Genomic DNA, 21,438 nt, shown 5'->3' with positions numbered 1-21,438 from the left:
TTTACCCTTTCAACAAAACAGACTGCTGTCAAGCTGACATACAAAGGAGTCGATCTGGAAAGAGAGGATGTAACAAATACCTGGGGGTGTACATAAATAAGAAAATGACGTGGAAACCTCAAATCGACGACATTCCAGAGAAAGCCACAAAGAGATGTCGACTGCTGAAACGTCTCACAGCAACAAAATGGGGCGCCACGCAAGATGTCTTGGTAGCAACATACAAAACCTATATCCAGCCGATACTAGAATATGGGAGTGAAGCTACAATAACTGCGAGTACAAACACAATCTCCAAGCTTGAAGTCGCCCAGAACACTGCCCTTCGCGTCATCACCGGTGCTCCAAAATCAACACCGATTACATCAATGGAAGCCCAGACCGGTATTGAACCAATACATGCACAAAAATGGGACGACTATAGACAAGCAGCCTCACGTCTTAAAACACAAACCACTCCGCTTACAGTAGCAAATCAAATCATGGAAAAATACCACATTGACCTGTCGAAAGCCGCCCCCTTCCCAGCGCAAACTACACTCGCCCGCTGTCTACCAAACACAGAATTGCGTCTTGAAAACCATAACGACCCGAAGCACTTATCGTCAGACATTGTCCTAAGGAAAGCCGCCCTAGAGACGATACACACCAATTACCCAGCGCATGAGTGGCTCCACATCTACTGCGATGGCTCCTCGATGCGGGACTCGGGAAGAACAGGAGCAGGATATGTCTCAACGTTCTCCAAAGGCTCCATAGCTGTGGGTGCCCCTCTCACCAACTATGATGGCGAAATTGCTGCTATACACGAAGCCGCTAAAAGTCTCGAGAATCTCCAACACCCCCAAAAAGTTGCCTTCTTCATCGACTGCCAAGCCGCAATCCTCGCCCTGTCGACAAATCGATATACCGACTGTGCCCAAACAATATCTTGCCGCGTCCAACTATCGAACTTGCTGGAAAAAGGGTGGCTGATTACTTTACAATGGATCCCTAGTCATGTCGGTGTGGAAGGAAATGAAGCGGCGGATGAACTTGCAAAAGAAGGCACTACTCTTCCACAGCCCCCTAGCTTCCAATCGTACACATCAGCAAAGTCCACCATTAGAAGAGGAATCAAAGCGAAGATAAAAGACCAGCAAATACAAGCCGGTGCTGGAAAATCTTGGGCCCACCTAATAGAGTCACCAATCCCTCACAACTTGCCGAGACCCATCAGTGTAGCCGCGTTCAGAACAACTACGGGGCATGACTACCTGGCCTCCCATCTTCATCGCATCGGCGTCCGTGAAAATGACAACTGTCCACTATGTAATCAGCCCCAGATGGATGCTGCTCACCTCCCAGAGTGCCCAGCCCTGATAACAGACCCACCCGAGGAGGATGAAGATCGCCTACGAGAAACGGCTCGTCTATACTGGTCAGCGCGCCGCCAAATGGCTAACATGCCAAGGGTGGGCGTTGGCTAGTAAGTAAGTAGTAAGTACTTATCTACCCTATCCTTCATAATTTGCAAGGAAAAAGGGCGATGAACGCATAGACATGGGGGATCTACAATATGCATCCCACAACACGTCAATTTATCTCGGTAAAGATCAACAAATTTGATACCTAGTACTCAATATGTGAGTAAAAACGAAGGTAGGTAAAGGCCCTGAAATTAGTCTTTCCACCACCACAGAAAAAACCCAGTACCTTCTTTTTGACTGCATATACAGACAAGATATCAACAACAATAGCACAATAGCAAATATCGCATAAAAAGGAAAAAAATAACACCAGTTTTCAGAACAAACAACAACTTAAGCAAATACATTAAGAACAACAAGATTTAAAAGAAAAAGTACTTGCACACTGGTGCAAACAAACGTACCTACATGTGGTGGCTGCTCAAAAACTTACATCGGTCAAACTCGTGGAAGCTTTAACAAACGTATAGCAGAACACAAAAGATATTTCAATAATAGAAAAACAGACACTTCTACATACGCAATTCACCTTCCAGATCATAATCATTCTTTTAATGACCAATTTCAAATTCTGCATATTCAAAATAAAGGCCTTAAGTTTTCTTATGGTACAAATATAATTCTGAATGACCAACTCGAGACAGTGGCGGCTCGTATAACTTTAGGAAGGTAGTGCCAGAATCCGGGCAGCTGCCTAAATTTTTTGTGGCGGTTTTACGATATGGTCAAAAAGGATATAAAATATAAATAGAGTATCACGATAAGCTGAATTTAATTGGGTTTTTATATTTAACTTACCAAGCATTGAAAAGCTAAAAACGTTATTCATGTGCACTTTAGATTTTTCATGGGATTTCAATTTCTCCCATATATGTACAAGATCATCGGTGCCTTTGTTTGACCAAGTCTCGTCACCTCCAAACAAAACGCATACAAAACAGAAGAGTTTATTAGTTTGTTCGCAACCACACAACCAGCTATTTTTATCATAAATAATTTTATTAAACTTACGACAGCGAAGTTTTTGTCCATTTCCACTTTGTTTTTCAATTTTTAAATCGGGTAAAGGCCGACCGAGTTCTTTAATTTGTGGTTTTTTTTTCTAACGAAAAACCACCAAAAGAGTTTTTTAATATACTAATTTGATTCATTGTCAATAAATAAATTAAACGTAGAAAATAATCAAAATATTATTTTTATACCTACGACACCCACGATCACAACGCACTAACTAATAATTACAAATTAAAAAATATAGTAGAGTATAAACACAAATATACAATACAGTAGTAGACAATAAACACAATAGCGTCAAGCGAACGCGTAAAGAAACTAGAAATATGTAGATCTAAAACATTGTATCTTAAGATCCACTAACTTCCTTTTCGAGATTTCGAGCCTGGCACGGAGACTCCAATTTAAACGTATGTTAAAAGTGCAATACCGCTCTCTCTCTGTCACTTACACAGGATGCTCATACAATCTTTCTTTTTTCTCACGAGCCACTATGCCGTTCGGCACTGGGATTTTTATGATTTTCATCCTTTATCCGGTCAGCTGTGGGTGGCCAGAGTCGGTAGATTTGCATTGCGCTACACAGTTGCCAGATTTGATATAATTTATAAAAATAAAGAGAAATATTCACAAAAAAAATAAACAGGCATTAAAATGTTTTTAAGATAAAAAATATGTTTCTGCATAGTTAGCAAGGTAGTGCCATGGCTCTATGGCACTACCTCACGGGCCGCCACTGACTCGAGATAAACAGCTCTCCGCTCCTCAATAGACCAGGAAGGATCTGTTTTAGGTGGATGTGAGAGGTGGCATTCGGATTTTTTCAAATAAAGTTAGGTGATAAATAACTTCGTTAATAATAATTAACTTATGCTCCTTCTCAAATATGCCCGGAACATTAATAAAAAAATAAAATATTTAAAAATTTCAAAAAATTTCGTTTTTTTTTTACTTTCTTTGCTTATAACTTTAAAACGATCCATTTTGGAACAAAGTCGTATAGGAATAAAACAAAGATAATTAAATTGTCTATCAGATACGATTGGTTAAAAATGTCTTAATTTAACACCCTTGCCAAAATAGCAACAAATATAAAATAAGGGGGCAAAACAAGCCTGTCCAAGGCCAGCATTCAATGATTTTCCATCACTTAGGTTACACTTGGAACCTTCCTAATTCGCTTAGAAAAGTTTTGTAATGTGCTAACACCGTACACCAAATTTCATTAAAATTGACTTACTAGATTTTGCATAATAATTTTTGCAATCTAAACTTTTTTTAAAAAATTAAACTTTTAAAATCTGGCACAACAAAAACTAGAACATACAAAGATTTGTCAATTTTTTTACATATAAAGAAGCACTCCACCTTTTTTAAAATCTGGCACAACAAAACTAGAACATACAAAGATTTGCCAATTTTTTTAGATATAAAGAAGCACTCCACCTTTTTTAAAATCTGGCACAACAAAAACTAGAACATACAAAGATTTGTCAATTTTTTTACATATAAAGAAGCACTCCACCTTTTTTAAAATCTGGCACAACAAAAACTAGAACATACAAAGATTTGCCAATTTTTTTACATATAAAGAAGCACTCCACCTATCTAATGCACTTTACACAATTGAAATCGGATTATTTAAGCAGCCTCAGCAATCTTTTAAAGTTATAAACAATTTTTTGGCTTATAAACAAATTAGCGCTGTGTCCAGGAGGGGGTGCTACGGGCTCCTTTATTTAGATGGACTTACCCAAGTTTTTTTTATGTATTTTGACCCGTAGAACACGAATTTTTTGGGTAACAGTTGACCGGATGTCGATAAGATTGTTATAAACAAAGAACTTGAGGAATTACGTAACACCGATTTTTCGCAAAATAAAACATTTTTTTGTATTTCTTGGGTAATTCTAAGCAAAAAATGTTCTTACAAGTTTTTTCGTAGGATGCATAGTTTTAGAGATAAACGCGGTGGAACATTCAAAAAATCGAAAAATTGCAATTTTTGAACGAGAATAACTTTTGATTAAAAAATAAAATAAATTTTTTTATTATTAAACAAAGCTGTTTGTTTATAAGCCAAAAAATTGTTTATAATTTTAAAACATTGCTGAGGCCCCTTAAATAATCCGATTTTAATTCTGTAAAGTGTATTAGATAGGTAGAGCACCTCTTTATATGTAAAAAAAATTAGCCAACTTCTAAATGGTCTAGTTTTGTTCAGAAAGATTTAAAAAAATTTGAACTTTTTTGAAAACATTTACATTTATTATTTTTTATTATGCAAAATCTATTAGGTCGATTTTAATGAAATTTGGTAGACCATTTAAGTAAGTTATAGATAAGAATTTTCTAAGCGAATTACTAAGGTTGTAAGTGCCATCAAAGTGGTTAAGAAACATTGAATAACAACAGGCGTATTTTTCCCCCTTATTTTGTATTTATTGCTATATTGCAGAAAAGGTAATACCTTAAGACATTTTTGACCAGTCGTATATCATACAAAATTCAATTATCTTTATTTTATTTCTGTACGACTTTGTTCGAAAACGAACCGTTTTAAAGTTATAAGCAAAGAAAGCAGAAAAAAATCGATGTTTTTCGAAATTTTTAAATATTTTAATTTTTTTATTAATGTTCCGGGCATATTTGAGAAGGAGCATAAGTCAATTATTATTACTGAAGGTGTCACCTAACTTTACCTGCAAAAATCCGAATGCCACCTCTCACATCCAAAAATACACGTTTTTTTACAGATTAGTCCTGGTCTACAACTGATTCAGTAAACACTATACCGGGTGTCCACTTATATTTTCCCCCATTTTAACTGCCTATAACTTCTAAACGGCTTAAGATAGAAATATGCGGTTTTCGATGAAATGTTTTATTTTAGTAAAAGTTTTGTCTGAATGGATTGCATTTTTTATATCGCTTTGAAATACGAGAAGAAAAATGGCGGATTTTTGAAAAAAACGTTGTTTACTTTTTTTAATGGAACACCCAATATATTTTTCTGTAAATTGAAAGAAAGGTCATTCACCTATCCAGCGATATAAAGTTTTTCAAAATCGGTTGTCAAATCACTGAGTAATTAATTTTTAAAATGAGCGGTCAAACGTGGATATCACATACCTAAATAACATAACTAAGCAAAATGATATTATGTTATGGGATTTCCACATTGCATCTTTCATTTTAAAAATTATTTGCTCAGTCATTTGACACCCGATTTTAAAAAATTTAATATGGCTGGATAGGTAAATGAACGTTTTTTAAAGCTACAAAAAATATACTGGGTGTTTCAATAAAAAAGTCAACAACGTTTTTTTTTCAAAAATCCGCCATTGTTTATTTAAAAGCGACCTAAAAAATGGCCATTTACCTAAAAACTTGAAAAAACGGTCATTTCCCTATCCAACGATATAAATTTTTTCAAAATCGGTTGTCAAATCACTGAGCAATTAATTTGTAAAATGAGAGATGCAATGTGGAAATCACATACCTAAATAACATGTGATATCCACGTTGCACCTCTCATTTTAAAGATTAATTACTCAGTGATTTGACAACCGATTTTGAAAAACTTTTTATTGCTGGATAGGTGAATGACCTTTCTTTCAATTTACAAAAAAACATACTGGGTGTTCCATTAAAAAAAAAGTCAACAACGTTTTTTTCAAAAATCCGCCATTTTTCGTTTCGTATTTGAAAGCGATATAAAAAATTTAGTCCATTCAGACAAAACTTTTACTAAAATAAAACATTTCAGCGAAAACCGCATATTTCTATCTTGAGCCGTTTAGAAGTTATAGGCAGTTAAAATGGGGGAAAATATAAGTGGACACCCGGTAAAGTTTAGACGCATAGTACATCACTTGGGAAAGGTACTCTGCCGAAACCACTGTAGTGATAATAAATTGTAGTAAATTTTGTGGAAATGTAGAAAAAAAGTTTTCGGTGTTTTATTTCAAATAACGGTTGGATACATCACTTTTTTATAAACATTGTATTTAATAGAATACTCGTTGTATCTTTCAGGCTCCAGTAAAACCATCTAGACCAAGATCATTAAACGTTACATCAGATACAATCAATCGAACGAAAATAGCATACGTAGATAATTCAATGAGCTTACAGCCTCATTCATTAGAAACATCTTTTGGATCAATATCTCGGGAAAGGACACCACCTTTTTCAAGTAATTCTAGCTTAACTTCCAATGGACCATCAAGTATAGTTAATGGTATACCGTCTGCTTTTCCTACGAGTCCATCTTCTGGATTTGCGAGCAACCCGGCATCTGCTGGTTATACATTATACAAATCAAGACCGAAGGTAATAAAATTATAATATATTTTAAAGTTATAGATTGATAAAACTGATTGTGTGTGATGACGGTAAAAATGTTTTTTTTTGACGTTTCGATTTTCACTTATATACAGTGTGTCTGCGTAACTTGGAACCATATGGGAAACTTTTTTAATATCAATTTAACGAAAAAAAGTTATTCTTTATAAAGTGCTCTGCATAGTCTTAAACCTAAGACGCAATCATCAGATATAAAATTTTATCAATAGTATACGAGGTATGTGAAAAAATATGAATTTCGCTCAAGAGTAAAGTGCCTTTATTTTTCACAATATCGAAAATTTTCATTGAGAAAAGTTGTTTGCAATTCAAAATTATGTACTAATCTGCATTTACACTCTTCTAATTGAAAATTTTTTTTTGAAAATTTTCCTCAAATCACGGACACCCAACATCATTTTCATTTATGATAGCTCCGTTATTATTAATTTTACGAAAAAAAGTTATTCTTTATAAAACGTGCTGCATAGTCTAACAACTAAGATAAAATTATAAGATATTAAATTTTGTCAATTTTATATGAGGTATGTCAAAAAATATGAATTTCGCTGAAGAGTAAAGTGTCTTTATTTTTCACAATATTGAAATTTGTTATTATAAAAAGTTGTTCAGAATTAAAAACTATGTTTCAATATGCAATTGCATGCTCCTAGTTGAAATATTGTGAACTATAAAGGTATTTTACTCTTGAGCGAAATTCATATTTTTTGACATACCTCGTATAAAATTGAAAAAGTTGATATAGTCGATTCGCTAATCTGAGACATAACTGTCTACACTACAATCACAATAAAAATGCAATATATAGAAATAAACAAACCAGGGCACGTTGAATGTTCGAGGAGCACTCCCAAATCATGATTTGGGAGTGCTCCTCGTGCTTGTTTATTTCTAGTGCATTTTTATTGTGAATGTAGTGTAAACAGTTGTGTCTCAGATTAGCGAATCGACTATATCTTATGATTGCATCTTAATTTTTTGACTATTCAGACATTTTTTTAACGAATAACTTTTTTTCGTAAAATTAATAATAACGGAGTTATCTTAATAAAAATGATGTTAGGTATCCGTAAGACACACTGTATAAGAAAATTATTGTTCACATAATATCTATTATCTCGATCCTACTTCATATGTGCATTCCAGACTTCCTTCTTTGTGTATACAATTGAAGCGACTCTCTGATAAAACTTAGACGACCAAAGGCACTAAGTTATGCGTAGATAATAGTTTAAATTTCTATTTAAGGCAATTCGAGCCGTACACATGTATTTTTTGTCTCCCTAATTCTACCAAAAAGTTTTCATAGTCGACCACAAAAAAACGTTTATTGCTTATGAGTTTTAAAATTACAAACCCATAAAAAGGTTAGTTAAAAACGTCGATTAAGATCTGTTGAAAGGTTATTTTTCCCCACTCTGTTTTTTGTTTCTTTGAAAACTTTCGCAAATATCAGATAAAATCACCGTATCATCCATATGTCTGACATGATTCAATTTCTACATCATCTATGTAGATCTAGGACTTCATTAAATATATTTTTGAAGTAGAGCTTAAAGCTCGTTTAAACATTTATAAATTAGATAGATAGATTAATTATAGATGCGTGACGGTTGTCCTTTCTGCTTTCTTCTATATTCGTGGTCTCCGTGCTTATACATTGTTAAAGCTGGAGATTCAGGATGTAACCATAAAGCAGTTTCTTTTGACAAAAAGTCTTGGATTTAAAATATTGTTTATTTTATTTCAATTATTTTTAATTATTTTATTACAGTAACCTTTATACAGTTGAGTCCCTGAATCTTTACTCGTACGTCATCATTTAAAGCATACGAAATAAGCCCATGATAAGTCGGAAATTGAAATTTACTAAACGCAACAGCAAGTCACTTACTGTCACTTGCTGTTGCGTTTAGTAAATCTCAATTTCCGACTTATCATCGAATTAATGATGACACACGGGTAAGGATTCAGGGACTCCACTGTATCTGAGTCTCTTCGTCTTCTTCGTATTTATAAACTAGTTGTTATAATTGAACAAAAATTTTAATCACAACTTTGTCGATTTTAGGTAAAAATTAGAGATGATGACAGTACTGCCAGTGGACCCAAAACTTACTGTCGATGCTACGACATCGAACATAGTATGAACAACGAAAAAAGGCAATTAGCAAACACAAGTGACGGTTTATCATGGAGGAGGTTACATATGTCTAGAGCAAAACTCAAAGCAACCGCCACCACTTCTGAATTGTTATCTGGATTTGCCATGATAGCGATGGTGAGTAAAATGTACATAGCTTACAAATTCTTCTTCTCTTAGTGCATATCCGTTTAGAACGTTGGCGACCATTGTGGCTCAGAAAAGATTTGTGTAGAACCACATAAGTAGATGATTTTTAAGCCACGAGATCCTTCGCTGTCCTGTTCCTCGTTTGTTTTCTACTTTTCCCTGTAAAATTAGTATTTTCGAAAAGGTATTCTATTTTGGCTGGTTTTATTGTGGTTAATATGATTAGTAACACGGTCGGTGTAAGATATCTTTAGGATTCGACGATAAAGCCACATTTCGAAAGCCTCAATTTTATTGCAGATGGCGTCGGTGAGAGTCCACGACTCAATTTCGTGAACAGTATATTCGGTATATACAGGGTGTCCAGAAACTCTACCGACAAACGAAGACAGGAGATTCCTCAGATAATTTTATGACAATTTAACCCAATTCACCTAGTCCGAAAATGCTTCCTAAGGGAGCTAGAGCTCTTTGAAGATGGCGCCATGTAATTAGTTTTTCTTAAATACCTCCAGAACGCTTCTATTTAGAAAAACTAAAATTGGTATACATATTTACTTTCCTGAAATGAATCGATTCCATCCATTGCGAATTTCTAGTACCGGTCATAGGCGTACGTTTTGGGAAGGGCAACGGTTATTTTATCGCATAACTTTTTTGTCTTCAACTTTTAAGCATTTTCGATACTGGATTAATAAATTGTGAGGTATTCTAGTACTAAAAGGTACTCTTACTTTAAGTCGATAGGATACACCGTTTTCTAGAAAAATCGATTTAAAAGTTTTTAGTTTTGGGAATTTGAAAAAGAAAGTTAAAAAAATTAAAAAAAAACCGATGTATTTTACCAACTTAAAGCAAGAGTAACTTTTAGTACTAGAATATTTTATAATTGAATAATCTAGTGTCAAAAATACTAAAAGAACTGTTGACCTACCAAAAAGGACGCCTATGACCGGTACTGTAAATTGGCCATTAATGAAATCGATTAATCTCTGGAATATAAATAAATGTACCAGTTTTCATCTTTCTAAATAGTTTTTTTTAATCTTTTTTTTTTAATTTAAGGAACGAAAAATTTTCAAATCGATTTTTCTAGAAAACGGTGTATCCTATCGACTTAAACTAAGAGTACCTTTTAGTACTAGAATAACTCAGAATTAAATAATTCAGAGTCAAAAATGCTTAAAAATTAAAGACAAAAAAGTTAGGCGATAAAATAACCGTTGCCTTACCCAAAACGGACGCCTATGGCCTGTACTTGAAATTCGCAATAGATGAAATCGATTCATTTCTGGAAAGTAAATATGTATACCAATTTTCGTTTTTCTAAATAGAAGCGTTCTGGAGGTATTTAAGAAAAACTAATTACATGACGCCATCTTCAAAGAGCTCTAGCTCCCTTAGGAAGCATTTTTGGACAAGGTGAATTGGGTTAAATTATCTTAAAATTATCTGAGGAATCTCCTGTCTTCGTTTGTCGGTAGTTTCTGGACACCCTGTATACTTCGAAATTGATAAATCATGACATTTGAATAGCTTAGCCATTATTTGAAATGCAGATCTTGCTTTCTCTATCCTACATTTGCTTTCTAGGGAATGGTCCCAATTTTCATTGACATTCGTACTAAGGTAGATGTATGTTTTTACTCTTTATATTTGTTGACCGTTCCCACTGATTCGTCCAAATTGCTGTTTCTTCTTATGCTGGGGCCACAGTAACGTCTAATGCCGTTAATTAACGCATTATTTGCATTATGCTGGGGCCACAGTAACGTCTAATGCCGTTAATTAACGCGTTATTTGACTAACGCGTTAGGTGTAATCATGACTTAGGGCGCTAATTTGTTAATGCCATTATTAATGCCGTTAAACGTTAGGTGATAGATCGGGTGTCGGTTTCTTTCGACACTACAAAGGAGTTACTCCGTTACTTATTGCGTTGTTGTGGCTACACTGTTTCAACAAGTTCTAGCTTGCAGCGCAGCAGAGTAATTTGTTTTGTGAAATAGGTACATAGTATTCTACGAAAATGGAGTGGAGTAATGAGAAATAATTCAATTTTTAACAGTGTTTGAAACAGAACCTTGTTTATGGGATCCCCGACAAAAAACACATAAAAATCGTGGTGTTCATGGTGACGCTTGGCGTCGAATTGTGGCAACATTATCTTTTCCAGCGACGGTGGAAGATTTGAAAAAGAAAAACTTACTACACACTTATGGGATATTATTGGGACCGTGCAAGTTCGGCAAAGCGACACCTGGTTTCTACGCTCAGCGACATTATTCGCACTTTTAATTATATTGGCCAATTATATTAGTCCTGGTTACTGGATAATTGTCAAGGCCATAGTCCAAAAAATAATAAGAAGAAAAAGTCATATTCAGGTTATGTTATTAAAACGTAAACAATTGTATGTAGTAAATAAAATTAGTTATTAAAATGCAGTAGGTACTGCAAGCATAATACAATTAATTAAATTTACCTTTATATAATAAGTGCATATCATATCATTATTGTGGAGCAATATATAATTTTTCTTCTTCAATGAGAGTAGGTATGAAATATACGTCAATTTGACAATTTCAATTGACATGAATTATTTAAGAAAGTTTCAATATTTCTCCGCTATTCACGCACGATCGTTTCTCGTATCCTCTCCAAGTACTTGCACACCTCGAATAGAACCAATTTAAATAAATATAAAAAATCGTTAAAATCTGGCATGGGAATGAATGAGGTATATAAAACAAGCTGGTTTGCATTTGATGTCATGCATAGCTTTCTTAAAGCTATATAAAATATAACAGCGTAGCAATTTCGACTTCCATCTTGAAATTATTGGATTAAAAAACGCGTTTTCTGCTGACTGTGCGCTAAAATAAGTGTGGCCAGTCACTTTAACGCGCAGTTTATTCCATCATTTTTGGTGTGTTAATTAATACGATAATGGACGTTAGACGTTAACATTACTGTGGCCTCAGCACAGAGATGGCAAATAATGCGATAATTAACGGCATTAGACGTTAATGTGGCCCCAGCATTAGATATCATTTATTTTGTTTTCTTAATGTTTAGTGAAAGTCCATTTCTCTTACTTACTTCTGTGATCCTATTCATTAACTCTTGAAGGGTCTTCAGAACTGTCAGCAAATACCACCGTGTCGTCTGCGTATCTTATGTTATTGGTACAAGCTTACAAATTGACTTATGGAAATGGTCAAATAATTTAAATCTAATTAAAAAGTAGAACCTTTAAAAACACTTACTATAACCGAAAAAACCATTTTGACCCAATAGACCAGGACGGATCTGTTTTGAGGTGGATGTGAGAGGTGGCATTCTGATTTTTGCAGAGTTAGGCAACAATTTCAATAATTATAATTGACTTATGCTCCTTCTCAAATATGCCCGGAACATTAATAAAAAAATTTTAATATTTAAAAATTTCGAAAAACATCGAATTTTTCTACTTTCTTTGCTAATAACTTTAAAACGATTCATTTTGGAACAAAGTCGTACAGAAATTAACTAAAGTTAATTAAATTTTGTATGATATACGACTGGTTAAAAATGTCTTAAATTATTCCCCTTTCTCCAAAATAGCAATAAATACAACATAAGCCTTGGCCTCCTTCAATAAGCTTCTCCAATCATTTCGATTTACCGCTGTTCTTTTCCATGAACGCGTTCCCAGAAAGTTCCTGGCATCCTCATCGACTTCGTCTTCCCATCTCTTTTTAGGTCTTCCAACAGGTCTTCTTCCCTGCATTCTTGCATTCAGCAATTTTCTGGGGATTCTATTCTCATGCATGCGGACCACGTAAATACAAAATAATGTGGCAAAATAAGCCTATTTTTTTCAATATTTTTCAACTACTTTGGTTGCACTTAGAACCTTCGTTCTTAATTCACTTAAAACATTCTTATAACATACTTAAACCGTCCACCAAATCTCATTAAAATCGACCCAATAGATTTTACATGCTAATTTTGCAATCCAAATGTTTTTAAAAAAGTTCAAAATTTTTAAAAACTTTCTGAACAAAAAGTAGACCATTTAAAAGTTGGTTAATTTTTTTACATATAAAGAGGCGCTCTACGTATCTAATACACCTTACAGAATTAAAATCGGATTATTTAGACAGCCTCAGCAATGTTTTAAAGTGACAAACAATTTTTTGGCTTATAAACAAATTAGTGCTATCGCCAGGAGGGGATGCAACGGCCTCCTGTATTTAGATTGACCTACCCAAGTTTTTTTATGTATTTTGACCCGTAGAACAGGAATTTTTTAGGTAACAGTTGATCCGGATGTCGATAAGATTGTTATAAATAAAGAACTCGAGGAATTACGTAACAGCTACTTTTCGAAAAATAAAATATTTTTTGTATTTCTTGGAATATTCTTACAAGTTTTTTCGTAGGATGCATAGTTTTCGAGATAAACGCGGTTGAACTTTCAAAAAATCGAAAAATTGCAATTTTTGAACCCGAATAACTTTTGATTAAAAAATAAAAAAGCAATTCTGCTAACAGCATTTGAAAGTTTAAGTCAAATTATAACGGTTTTGATTGTTTGTATGGCTAAAAATTATTTTTTTTATTTTTAAACAAAGCTATTTGTTGATAAGCAAAAAATTGTTTATAATTTTAAAACATTGCTGAGGCCCCTTAACTAATCCGATTTTAATTATGTAAAGTGTATTAGATAGGTAGAGCACCTCTTTATATGTAAAAAAATAGTCAACTTCTAAATGGTCTACTTTTTGTTCAGAAAGTTTTTAAAAAATTTGAACATTTAAATTTTAAATTTATTATGCAAAATCTATTAGGTCGATTTTAATGAAATTTGGTAGACTGTTTAAGTATGTTATAAGAATTTTCTAAGCGAATTAGTAAGATTCTATGTGCCACCAAAGTGGTTAAAAAACATTGAATAACAACAGGCTTATTTTGCCCCCTTATTTTGTATTTATTGCTAAATTGCAGAAAGGGTAATACTTTAAGACATTTTTAACCAGTCGTATATCATACAAAAGTTAGTTATCTTTATTTTATTTCCGTACGATTTTGTTCCAAAACGAATCGTTTTAAAGTTATAAGCAAAGAAAGTAGAACAAAATCGATGTTTTTCGAAATTTTTAAATATTTTAATTTTTGTATTAATGTTCCGGGCATATCTGAGAAGGAGCATAAGTCAATTATTATTGTTGAAGTTGTCACCTAACTTTATCTGCCAAAATCCGAATGCCACCTTTCAATCCAAAAATAGACGTTTTTTCACAGATCAACCCTGGTCTACAAAGATTGTATGTAACACACTTGATTTTTCTCGTGGTTTCCTGTATTCAGATAGGAGTAAAACTAATAGAAAATGAAAGAATGTCTTTCACTTTCTATTAGTTTTACTCTTATATCAGTACAGGGAAACAAGATTAGATCGAATTTTATCTAGATAGAGGGTTGTGGAATGCAATCTTAGATTTCCCCTAGTGAGACAGTTCGTTTTCTTTTTTGTTCAGAGCAGAGATAGGCTTTTCTGAAGAACTCAAAGTGAAACGTACGTAAGAAGATAATGGTCTACTTTTTAAACAAATGTAATATAAATTGTTTTTGATTTATAATTTATACCTATTTTTATTACAGGTAGAACTTCAAATAAATACTCCAACCAATGTTCCTGAATGGTTATTTGTATTGTTTGCCGTATGTACAACGGTATTAGTAGCAGTCCATATATTCGCTCTAATGATATCGACGTACATACTCCCAAATATAGAAGCCATAGCGAAATTAGAAGTGTGCGAAATGGTCAAAGAAAGCCCCCACGAAAGAATGAAGGGATTTATAGAAATAGCATGGGCTTTTTCTACGATATTAGGTATGTATACACAAAAATATAAAAAAGTCTAAATATTCTTTTTCTCGTGATCATCTTTCAGTGCGTCACAGTTTTTCGATTTCTTTCTAACGCATTAAATTGTATGTGACAGAAAAAAAGGCACGTCGGTGATTACTTCTAGTTCTGTGATTATTCTAGTTGTCGATAGATGGCGCCGTAATTAAAAAAAATATTTTTTTTAATTAGATAATAATATTACAAATATAATCTGTATAATTTATAAGACTATATAAATCAAAGAAAATACCATTTTATAAATGCAAGAAACACATTTGATTTGTTTTTATTCTAAATTGAAAATAAAATGTGACAACTGTCAGATTTAACTAAAATGTCATGTTAGAATAAATGTCATAAATGTGTATTATCACGGACTTACCCTTTTTCCTATCATTTGTGACGCACTGAAAAATGATCATGAAAAGGACAATAGACAAAAAATCCACAAGGAAAAAGTTTTCCTCTAGTTGGCTGTATACCATATATTACAAAAAACAAGTAAAATCCTTTATAAAAGGTATATTTATTAAAATTTCTAAAAAGGGGTTACATCACAGAACTAGTTTTCGATCTGATAACAGATCATCATCAGTGCTGGTAAATCATCATTCGGGTAAAAACCCTTTAAACTTGATCCGTCATGGAAATAATTATTTAACCAACAAGTGTATTAATAAGGGCGATTAACAATTGAGATATTTTAACGCGTGAGCGGCGCGAGCGCGTTAGAGTGTTCGAGATTGTTAATCGCCATTTTAATTCACGAGTTCGTTACAAAACTTTTCCGTCGACCGTACTTTTCAGAAATAAAGATATCTTAGTTTAAATTTTTATTTACTTAACGATAAACAACAATTTTTTCAGCTTTCATTATCTTTATTCAAAGTTTAATTTTCCTTAGTGGTAGTTTTATTATTGTAAACACTAATATTCGAAATAATACAATTACTGAAATTAAAGGAAGGTTTTGATAAATGATTATCTGCTGTATAGCATTTTGACTTTATATTTAAGTCTTCTTGGACCTCTGTAAATTCTGTGATAGAAGAAGAAGCGGTGGTGCTGAAGGAAGTACTTTGACAAGGTTTAGTGGTATTTTGTCCCAAGAGTTTTTCAGCCGTCTCAAGTTTATTCTGCATAGAATTATCTATATAACCTTCTGCTACAGCAGTCGATTTCCAGCCACCTAGTCTTTTAATAGCTGAAAAGTCTGCACCACTGTCACACAGTATTGAGCCAGAGGAACGTCTAAAACAATGCCCAGTGTAGAGATGCGGGTGCTCTAATTTCAAGAATTTAGCAATAACGAAAGGAATTTTGGAAAACGTATTTATGTCAACTGGCTGTGTGGAACATTTATTTTTATAAAAAATGAAAAATCGTTTATGTGGTGTATGTGCCGGTCTTAAAGAAATATACTTTTTGATCTCATTGAGAATCGTATTTGCTTCGTTATCTGCTATGGTAAATATTCTATTTGTGTGTGTTTTTGATGCTTTTATTGTGACAAGAAACTTTGACTCCAAGTATTGAACGTTATTTGTTTCTAATTTCAATAGTTCGTCCTTTCTTAACGCACCAGCCACTCCGAAAATCAATGCAACCTACAAAATGAAATGTTATGAAATACGAGTATTAAATATATAAACTTAATTTACTGGTTTACCTTTATCATTAGAAACACGTCGTTAGGAGCATTAGAGATGAATTTCTGGACTTGTTCTTTTTAAAGTGTTTTGATTTCTTTGGTACATAACCTGTTTTTTTTTCTTGATAACATAATTAACTTATTATATTTAGATATATCAATGTTTAGCATCGAATATTTAGGCCACAAACTTGCTATTAGTCCTTTTTCGGCAATGTTTTAAAAATATGTCAACAATACAGATTCTGAATATCGTATTATTTTTCTCTCGTCACACCATGCAATAAATTCAGCGTATGTTTTTTCGTGCAACACTCTGCTTTTTTCAGGCAGTAAACTTAAAGATATTTCATTTGCAGTTTTTGCCACTTCTGGTGGAGTTAAATTAAACTCTTCGTCAATATCCTTGTTTTGATTTTTCAAATACACAGAATTTTAAATAATAAAGTAAATAATGACATACAATGACAGATATTGCTAACATCGGCTACATGATTCTAAATTTTTTAGTGGGAATATAAATAGGTATATGTTTGGTTGCCTACACCACAGGTCACTGCCAATCACAGAGCGTTTAATTAATTTATGCAAGCAATGTATGTTGTGTTGCCTATAATGAAATCGTTCATTAATAGAAAATCATTCATTAATAGGGGTCACTAATCAATGATTTTGAGGGTGTTAAAATTGATCATAAATGGACGGTCGACAGAAAACATAGATTATAAATGTTAAATTGAATATGTACGACTCAGAGTCGCCAGTTGCCATCATCTATTCAACATATGTGATCAACTCGATTTTGGCTCAAATGGTACCTTGAGCAGAATACATGAGATATTTTGTACATCCATGTTCAATTTCACATTTATAATCTATAGTCGGAAAAATGAAAGAATACCCATGAACGAACATATAAAACACGCTGTATTTTCCTTTCACCGTGTCGCAAAGAAAATTGTCCAGTGCAAGTACATGTAACAATAATTATTACATGACCGTACGCTGGCCCATTTTTTGTGTGACACGGTGACAGCAAAATACAGCGTGTTTTATATGTTCGTTCATGGGTATTCTTTCATTTTTCCTACTGTATGTTTCCATGACGGATCAAGTTTAAAGGGTTTTTACCCGAATATTTTTGTATTTTGGTGGTTAGCATGTTAGCATCTGTCAGCACTGATGATGATCTGTTATCAGATCGAAAACTAGTTCTGTGATGTAACCCCTTTTTAGAAATTTTAATAAATATACCTTTTATAAAGGATTTTACTTGTTTTTTGTAATATATGGTAGGGGGCGTGTCCCCCTAGCTTTTCGGCTGCTTTAAACTGTATATATTGTTATCCAAAGTATACAAAATGTAATGTACAACATTATGTCTGCCCCCTCCCCCTAAAAAAATTATATGGGCGCCCGTGGCCGTCTTTTATTTTAGTTCGCTCAGAGAGCGCTTAAGCACCTTAACCGGTTTCGAACCTTGTTAGGTTCTCATCAGGAAGTGCATATATGACTATCTCTGAACAAACTGAATCAAATCGGGCTGCTAGTATCGACTCGAGTGTGGGAAGCGGGGAAGCAATGTTGCCACGTATTGGGTGTACTCCTATATCTAATTTAACAGTAAACACTTGGTATCTAATTATTTGATACTAATTGTTATTTTCTTTCTAGGTTTGTTCCTGTTCCTAATTGAAATTGCAATCCTGTGCTGGGTAAAGTTCTGGGATTATTCCTTTATAGCTGCTGTTGCCGCAACAGTGATTGTGATTCCTGTTTTAATAATATTCGTTCTTTTCGCTGCCCACTTTTATCACTCTTTAGTTGTTTACAAATGTAACACTTCAAATAGTGATATGGAAACATTAGAGAACATTAAGAAACAATTAGACCAAGTAACAATCAGCATGTGATATAGTGTAAGGTTTAAATATGAAATGTACATAAGAATCAAACTTGTAAATTGTAATTTATATATTGATCATTATACTTCAGATACAATATTAATTTTAAAAGACTACTTGTCAGAATAATTTTGCAAGCTCCTATTATATACTCACCGGCACAAAAGTCCGCCACCCAAAATTTTTGATTAAGTTTGACAATTTATAACTTTGTTATTTGTATTCCGATTTTCAAGATTCTTGCATCAGTTTGTAGGTACATGTATTGATTTCGGTTGTTATTATTCCGGTAACAAAATTTTTTTGCTTAGATGGCTTTATACGGGGGTGAATGAAAGCGTTGTATTTTCTCTTAACTTTAAAAATTCTTTAGAAAAATTGGAGGGCCGATTTTGTTTCAAACTTTGAATTATCCTGGAGGTATCACTAAGCTTTTGTTTTTTGAATTATCCAAATATCTCTTTTGTTGTAAGAGCTGTAAATAAAAACACTGCTTTGAAGGTTTATTTAATTAAAAATATCAATCGAACTTCACAAAATAAAACAAAATAAACAACAAAACAAAACAATTCAATAGCGGGTATGTCCACCTCTCGCAGCAACGACTGCTCGCAATCTGTTTGGCATCGAAAAGAAACGTGATATCCTTGCCTGGGGAATAGCCATATTCCTCTACCAAGGCCATATACTATACCAAATTTTCTGGAGTAAGATGACGGCGAATAGCTATTTTTAATTCATTCCATAAATGCTCAATAGGATCGAGATCTGGGCTACTTGCGGGCCATTCTAATCTTATCAATCCAACATCTATTTTACGAGTCAATTAGTGTTTTTATTTACAAAAAATGGTACAGCTCTTACAAGAAAAGAGATGTTCGGGTAATTCAATAAACCAAATTTTAGTGATCCCTCCGGAATAATATGACAGGACCTTGAAACAAAATCAGCTCTTCCATTTTTCCACAGAATTTTTTAAAGTTAAGAAAAAATACAACGCTTCCATTGATCCTCGTATAATGCCATCTAAACAAAAATTGTTTGTTACTGGAATAATAACAAACGACATTAATACATGTACCTACAAACTGATGCAATAATCTTGAAAATCGGAGTAGAAATAATAAAGTTATAAATTGTCAAACTTATCCAATAAAAAATTTTGGGTGGCGGAATTTTGTGCCGGTGACTGTATTTCCAGTTAATACTCGAATTTTCATCTTTTCATGCTATCTGTGAAAATTGATACAGTTTCTTCATCTTGAAACATAAGAATTGACAATAATTATGATCCCCTAATTACTAGGACTGACGAATACTTGTAAACAAATAATTAATTTAAAAATGTATGTATTTAAAACTGATCAGTATTATACGCGTAGATTAATTAATTGTTAAATAATTAAAACATTGTTGTTTCTTCATGAAGAAACATAAATAGGTATTATAATTATTTATTGTGTTTAGAATAAATTGTAAATATTGCTTTTATTGTTGTTAGTAAATAAATCAAACAATATAAAATTGCTGCTTAATTATCTTTAAAGCTAGTATTCCAAAGATGCCCTCTTTAGAACAAAAGATTTTTAGATCAATGTAGGTGGTGGCACCCAAAACCCCGACGGCCAAAATCCCGACCTACCAAAATCTCGACACGCCAGAATCCCGACATGCCACAATCCTCGCATAAGTAAAAATCCCGACCACTACATTTTGAATATTTTTTGTTTCCTATTCAAATGCAGTACCAAATCATATATAGAGCATTGAAAATGAAAAATGAATTACTTACTAATTATTTATTAGTACGGGTAGCTATTATTTATTATTGTATGTATATCTATTTTAAAAGATAAAATTATTAAACACTTCATTTTATAATGTAAAAGCTATACTTACTGAAATATAAATATAAATAAATTTCATGTTTGAAATAATACTGTAAAGTAACAAAATTAGATAGATACTATGTATTATAACTTTGAAAATATGGCGGGATTTTTGATTTGTCGGGATTTTAGCTTGTAGGGATTCTGGCTATCGGTATTTTGGGGTAGGCCCCAATGTAGGAGCTCTGGGAATGCTCAATCATTGACAATAATAGTAGGGGAGGTAATGATGCTAAATTTGCAGTTACTAGATCGTTATAGGGACCTATTGGGTTGTGAAGTCCTATTTAAAATTTAATTTTCCATTTCCAACAATCGATTTTTCAGATTATGGTGCTATATATCTATCCATAATTCGAAAAAATGTTTCCAATAACAGTTACTTATTTTTACGTAAAGTATCCAAATCTGCAATAAAAAAGACTCTGTGTGTACTTTGCACGCACGTGAGAAGTTATACTTCTATTATATAATTTCAACGAAATAAATAATATACTTAATAGGTTAGTTGTATTTTATTTAAATATTAAACTAACTTTCTTACCTATCAGTTTCAAAATTTTTTTATTAAAACAACCAAAAATAAAATAAAAGAATGTGTGTGTACTTTGTACGCACGTAAGAAGTTATACTTCTATTATATAATTGCAAAGAAATAAATATACTTAACAGATTATTTGTATTTTATTTAAATACATATTAATATTAAAACTAACTTTCTTACCTACAACTTTTAAAAAAAAATTATTAAAATAATACCAAAAATTAAAAAAAGAAAAAAAATGTGAATCGTCCGGGATTTGAACCCGGGACCTCACGATCTCCTGTCCCACGCTCGACCACTGAGTTATATCCCCTTTGCTTTGACAGGTTACAAGATTTCTCATACATACTGACAAATTTAATAGACCAAGTGAAGTATACAAACATACTTTAAATATACTTACT

The 21,438-nt window shown here is 33.0% G+C and overlaps 2 protein-coding genes across 4 annotated transcripts in view; one reads left to right on the top strand and one right to left on the bottom strand.

The window, feature by feature from the left end:
• LOC126888344 (calcium release-activated calcium channel protein 1-like) overlaps positions 1-18,701 on the top strand; it is a 106,682-nt gene extending 87,981 nt beyond the window's left edge. For all 3 annotated transcript variants that reach the window (XM_050656511.1, XM_050656510.1, XM_050656512.1), the window contains 4 exons: positions 6,522-6,818; positions 8,923-9,132; positions 14,794-15,028; positions 18,372-18,701. In XM_050656511.1, the coding sequence (XP_050512468.1) occupies positions 6,522-6,818; positions 8,923-9,132; positions 14,794-15,028; positions 18,372-18,610 (981 nt within the window). In that variant the 3' untranslated portion in view covers positions 18,611-18,701. The remainder of the gene's footprint in view (positions 1-6,521; positions 6,819-8,922; positions 9,133-14,793; positions 15,029-18,371) is intronic.
• Positions 15,554-17,368, bottom strand: LOC126888346 (uncharacterized). Its single transcript, XM_050656516.1, has 2 exons — positions 16,716-17,368; positions 15,554-16,653 (listed from the first exon to the last, which is right to left on the bottom strand). Exons 1-2 carry the CDS (start codon positions 16,722-16,724, stop codon positions 15,937-15,939), a joined length of 726 nt encoding a protein of 241 aa, XP_050512473.1. The 5' UTR covers positions 16,725-17,368; the 3' UTR covers positions 15,554-15,936.
• Positions 18,702-21,438: the final 2,737 nt, after the last annotated feature.

Source organism: Diabrotica virgifera, chromosome 7 (assembly GCF_917563875.1).
Source record: "Diabrotica virgifera virgifera chromosome 7, PGI_DIABVI_V3a".
In the NCBI taxonomy this organism is placed as follows: domain Eukaryota; kingdom Metazoa; phylum Arthropoda; class Insecta; order Coleoptera; family Chrysomelidae; genus Diabrotica; species Diabrotica virgifera.
The sequence above is the reverse complement of the archived record's forward strand: the minus strand, read 5'-3'. Positions and strand labels throughout refer to the sequence as shown.